Source organism: Chamaea fasciata, unplaced genomic scaffold, assembly GCF_029207755.1.
Source record: "Chamaea fasciata isolate MVZ Bird 193981 ecotype frontalis unplaced genomic scaffold, bChaFas1.0.hap1 SCAF_12, whole genome shotgun sequence".
Classification (NCBI taxonomy): Eukaryota; Metazoa; Chordata; class Aves; order Passeriformes; family Sylviidae; genus Chamaea; species Chamaea fasciata.
In genome coordinates this window covers 12,362,176-12,368,175 of record NW_027094097.1, presented here as the reverse complement: position 1 = coordinate 12,368,175, position 6,000 = coordinate 12,362,176, and the positions used below count along the sequence as shown (strand labels likewise).

The 6,000-nt window shown below is 41.5% G+C and overlaps 1 protein-coding gene across 1 annotated transcript in view; it reads left to right on the top strand.

Moving 5' to 3' along the window:
- Nucleotides 1–707: 707 nt before the first annotated feature.
- Nucleotides 708–6,000, top strand: part of PKD1L3 (polycystin 1 like 3, transient receptor potential channel interacting) — a 35,518-nt gene continuing 30,225 nt past the window's right edge. The window contains exons 1-4 of the mRNA XM_066194386.1: nucleotides 708–1,158; nucleotides 1,702–1,866; nucleotides 4,482–4,667; nucleotides 5,576–5,686. Of these exons, the coding sequence (XP_066050483.1) occupies nucleotides 708–1,158; nucleotides 1,702–1,866; nucleotides 4,482–4,667; nucleotides 5,576–5,686 (913 nt within the window). The remainder of the gene's footprint in view (nucleotides 1,159–1,701; nucleotides 1,867–4,481; nucleotides 4,668–5,575; nucleotides 5,687–6,000) is intronic.

Here is a 6,000-nt window from a genome sequence, read left to right as displayed (position 1 = left end):
TCAAGTAGTTCTGATGATTAAGGCAATATTTTTATCTTTCCTAAATCATTGGTTTAAGTTCTGGTCTTCTCTTCTGCCTCCCAGCAGGTATAAATACTGTAGCTCCAAATAGTTGAGCAGCTTATCTTTTAAGGGATGATGGGAACATTTCACTTGGTGTGTGGAATTCTAAGCAGGCACAACAGTTCAAAATGAAGCTTATTTGGAACAGCTGAAATGAATCTTCACATGCGTAAACAGGAGGGCAGGATGGATATGATACAATAATTACAGACATTACATTAGCATCTAAAAGAAGCACCTCAAGCAATAATTATTACAAATAAAGCAATCCAGACCAATTAAATATATCTAGAGAAGCAGTGTGTTTTCCCATCTCATAGCTCCTTGTGTTTCTCATTTTTCTTGTTCTCACTATTGTATCTCTTTGCTGTTGCAAAGACCTCCCAACTTCAATGTTCGCACAATGAAACCTTTGATGTAGGAGTTTTATCTCATTTTCCACGTGTTCAACAGCAGCATATATCAACCTAATCTTCTCTGCTCATGAGGAAAGCAATGATTTAATGTCTTCTTCTCAAACTGATCTCACATGGGATGTGACATTTGTACAACAGAGCTCACAAGGGTCAGTGCAGGGGCTTAGCAACAGTGCAACACCCCCCAGATGCAATCACAATTATATATTACAAGTTCTGTTCTGTTCCATGTGCTATTGCTGCTGTTGTGGCAAGCAGCAAAGAGGAAGGAGAAATGCTGAAGGCATGGCAAGGATGACATCTCAAGCTTTTGAAGAAGGCAGCAAAAGGAGTGGTGTCCTGGAAAGCAAGACGAGTGCGACACACAGCACTGAGCTGAGAATGTGGCTGGGGGTCACAGCTCTGATTTCTCTTGCTGTGTTCTTGGCCACAGGGGAAGCAACTGATGAAGGAATACCTTGCTCAAAGTACCAGCATGCTTTCAAGCATTCCTGCTATGAGTTTGTTAGACTGCAGCAAACCTTCACAAGTGCCCAGAGCTGGTGTGAGAGAGGAGGAGGACACCTTGTCTTTATTCAAAATGAGGACACTCAGGAGTTCTTGCAAAAACATATTGCTGAGGATCAGGAATGGTGGATAGGACTGATCTCAAACTCCTTGCTGAATGAAACTACTGATGGTAGGTGGTTTTAAAATCATGTCTTTAAAATTGTATCAGCTCATGATGCTTTCTTAACATGGTAAAAATGCAGTGCCTTTGTAGATATCTGCTGAAAAGCCTCTGTCTTACGTTGCTGTATCTTCAGATTTATATTAAGATATTTAATTGCCTGCTTCACTTTGTTGTTGCATGTTATCACGCCTTCCTTTGGATTTTGTGGTTGTGTGAACACATGATGAATAAGAACAACATGCTGACCCAGTGAAACAAATGTGCTGTGTTAAGTGTCCAGTGGAAGCCAATTCATCCCACTAGGAAGTGCTGCAAGGTCTGATGCAAGGGAAATGGTGAAATCTTGAGGCTGGGAGCACAGGTGGAAGTGGCAGTGCCTCCTTTCATGATTGCATCAGGTTCAATATAAAATGTAACTGAAGATCCTTGCCCAGACTAAACCACATCTGCTTCAGTAGGAGCAGGGCTACAGTCCCACTCTGCAGGCTCTGACTCTAATTGTATTACTGTGGAAAATAAACATTTAGGACACAATTTCTCTGTTCATAGGGTCAATAACTTGGCTGGACACTTCAAATATAAGCTACAGTAACTGGTACAAAGATCAGCCATCTCCCTTCTCATCCACGTGTGGATACATCCTGAAGAATGCCAAGTATCAGTGGGGCGTGACTGAAAATTGCAGCCAGGAATTTGACTTCATTTGCGAGTTTGGTAAGATACACAACAGCTGGAACAGTGAAGTGAGTGTTCTGTGTTCACAATGGGGCATAAACTGCCTTGTTGCTTCCAAAGTAGCTGGGAAATAACTTAATGAATCTTACAAAATGTGAACAAGCAAAAAGCCATATAATCCCATCAGGTGCTCTTTTTCCAGTGATGATCTTACATCAGTAAGACCTGATCCAAAGAAGGAAGAACCCACAAACCTCTGGGAGATGTAGGTGCTCAGCAACCAGACATTAAGGTCCAGGGTTCCAGCAGAGGGCTGGTAAAATAGAAATGAATCTTAGAGTGAATCTAATGTTTAGCTGTCCACATCTTCAGCGGACATAAGCTGGCTAGGTTAAAACATGGCTGCAAGAATAAACTCCCACAAAACCATGGCACCTGAGCTAGGTGGGACGCGTGTGGCTGCCCTGTAAAAAACTCATTAATGTGTGCCAGAAAAATTTCCATTTGTAACTGCAGCAAAAATACAGTCAGACTTCCAGAGGCACCACTCCTTGCAGCCTGCAGTGAGCAAAAAGTGAGAGCAAGTTTTTCTTGTTTCTTCTCAGACCCCTCCACCAGGTAAAGTTCAAGGTTTTCCCCAGGTTAAGGAAGCAGACAAGAGCCTGTACTTTCTGTGCTCAGACAGAAAATCCACAGATACTATGTCTCTCAAATTGTGACTTGGAACAAACAGTTCTGGAAAGGAATTCTTTCAACATATAGATATGAGGGGAATTTGTGTTCCTCACACTTCGCACAAGAGTACTGTAAGCTGCAGCTGGAACTGGGGTCACAAGCACTGGAAGGATAGTCTGGCTGTGGACTCACTAATATAAAAAAGACTTCCAATCAAGTATGCAAGTACAGGTTTCCACAAGCCCTAGAACTGCTACTACCTGGTCCAGAAGTCTAATACTACTGACATAAATAACAAGTTGTTCTGCAATAGGCAGAACTAATAAAGTTTTGTTCCCTATCCTGATTTTCTGTTGCACACCCCCTCCCTACCCTCCTCCTCAGCACTCCCAGTTCACTCCCATATCCCCAGCATGTCTCACCTCTGCAAATGCTTTTCACTGCCTCAGTTCTCTCCCCTACAGCTGCTCCAGTGCTCCAGCTGTATGTGCTGGCCACTTGAATTTCATGTCCCAGAACAGGCAAATATAGGGTTATAATTCCTACTCCTCACAGATATTGATGTAGCTCTTTCTCTGCTCACTAGATATTGCATTTCCCGAAATTTTAGGGTGTTGGAGGTTTATATCTATACATCAAATTTAGCTGAAGATGACTAACATTAAAAATTACTGGGGGGGAGGAAATTGGCAGACAGCACGATCCCTTAAGCCTATTTTCCTTGCAAAAACAAACTAAAATTATTTTTCCATTCCAACCACGGTAGACAACTGCCTGTTTGTAAGGAAACTATCATTTGTTACCATAGGATCTGACTGAGAGCCCATTAAATTCAAAGAGCAACAATATCCTACGCTACATTCATCATTTCAGTACCCAGGAAACCAAGACCAGATCAAGGCAATTCTACCATTTGGTGCTCTGTAGGTTAGCAGTTTATTATAGCAAAAATGTATGTATTGAGCCAGAGTTTGTACCTAGGAACACAGACCAAGTTTTGTACATCTTTCCATGTAAAAGTTTCTGAGACAGCAAATACTGTGAGAAATCTTCATATAGAGAACAAGAAATGGCATGAGATAAAAGTCCCCACTAGAATTTACCAGCAAGTTATTTTTCAAGCTTATTTAGAGCTCTAATCTGCAAACTGATCATGTTGCTATAGTTACAGCCAGGCTTAGCTTTAGCCTTTAAATAACAATAGCACACAATTATTGCAGTGTGCACACATTGGCACTGTTAATCAAGGGACTTGAGGGGAATGATCCAAACAACAACGGGAGGACAATGTATTTAAACCTGAGACAGCTGAAACAGAAACATCCTTTAGCAACACTCCTATATGAGAGCAGTTATCCACATCCTCCTCTTCAGGTTATTAAGTATCCTGATTACTACATGATACTAAGAATTCTGAAAGATAATTAACTGTCCCAGATTAATCAAAGAATGAGGTGTATGCATTTAGAGCTATGACCTTACCCATCTGAGCAGTTCTGCTGAATGAAGTCAGTCAAATATCACACAGGAACAAAGGAGCCTCTGTAGCAGAAATGGGATCAGCTCCCATACTTAATATACAAACTATTCTCCAAAGCAATTACCTGAATATTATGCAATCCATACATCTCCTTCGGAAGTAAGGAGTAACTTTAAACCTTCCAGTAGTTCAGGTCAAACAAATACTAAGAGTTTTCCACAAAAATACTATTTATTTTTATAATTAAAATATTTTTGCTTATTGAAAATGTTCTCAATGTTTTAAGGCAGTAAAAAGATAAATCTATTAATTTTGAGGTTTTAAAAACATAAATATTTAAATTTTTTTTTACTTTCTTAAATTTTCTTAGTTGCTTAGCTCAAAAGAGGCAAAAGGGAAGAAAGACAAAAAACCAAAATGGACATGGAGTAGAATTGTAGCAGGATTTTTCAGAAATTCAAAAAGGTAATATTTGGGTTGGGCTTTTTTCTCCTATTAGAATCTGGCCAGAGCATTGCTTGTGATAATTACAATGCCACAGCACAGTGTGGATCAGGAGAAGTTATTCAAATAGAAGAGAGCTTCTATGGGCGGAAGACTCCTCACTACTGTGTGTCAGAGACTCCTCTCCAGTTGGAAACAGATGAAGGCTGCAGCTGGATCAGTGTTAAGGATGAAGTAGCAGGTGGTATCTTGCACTATTGCTTGTCAGAAACACAGAGTGTGTACCAAAATTCCTTGACCCTTAAATATTTTATCTTGTATTCCAGTAGAGTTAGCAAATGGGAAAGTGGGTTATTCCTAAAATGAAGGGAATCACAGAGAACTCCTGGCAGGGAGGAGGTTGCTGCAAGAGGCTGGTTTTGGTGAGGAGCAAAGATTCAGAGAAGGAGGAGCAAAAGGAGGCGTTTAGTGAGGAGCGAAGATTCAGAGGAGGGGAGGAGCAAATAAAGGACAAGGGTGTGCCAGGCTCCCGCCACTGTAGGAAGAAAATTTGTGAGCATACTTATTCCTTTAACAAATTCAGTGGGATACACAAGGTTTGACAGAGATGGAAGGCAACACATCCAGACAAACCTAACTCCAGACCAGGAGGGGTGAAAAGGCTGACACCCACGGAGACATGAGGGCAGGGGGGACCTGCTGCTGCCTGCCGTGTGTCAGGCACACACCCTGCTGGAGCCAAAGGCTTGAAGACTACACAGTGACCGTGGCCTGTCCCCAGGGTGATCTTTAGGGCTTCCAGCCAAAACTGAACAGAACACATAAGGTGGTGTGGTGTTTTTTTGTTTTTGTTTTTGGGTTGGTTTGTTTGTTTGTTTTTGTTGGTTTTGTTGGGTTTTTGGGGTTGGTTTGGTGGAGGTTTTTTGGTACCTTTTCAAATTCAGCTTTGCTCCAATAAAATGAAATGGTGCTCAGAAATGCCACACAATAAGCAACACACTAAAGTCAAAGTGATGTGGAAATTTGTCTAGAAATCAGAGACATGACACTGCTCCTCCTGCCGTCTTTGTTTCTCAATCATCTTTCATCTGCGCTATTGTGACAGTAAAGGCAAAAGCCACTTGCTGATCTGAAATGCTCCCTTTTCAGGCCAGTGTCATGGTCTGCAGGCCTGCCAGGTGGCAGCAGACGGCACTTTCTTCGGAGATCCTTGCCCAGCTTTGGGAAGCTATTTGTCTATTCAATACCACTGCAAGGAAGGTAAGAGGGATGGGGCTGTCCACACTAGAAGCCTGCCCTGTTCTTTGCTGTAACACTGAAACCATTGATATTTATCTTAAAAATCACTGTTCCATCCTCAGAGAAGAAACTGGCATAGTGGTGATCACTGAAAACAGGCACAAAAATGTAGATTCCCTGTCCTAGCTGAGGGTTCTGGGTAGCACACAAAGCCCAGAAATTCAGACACATAAAACACATTTAGATGAAATTATATTCCAACAAAAATTTTGATTTTGGAAAAGAATCAGCTCTCTGTCACACCACTAATGCACACAAATTAGCAGCAGTACCAG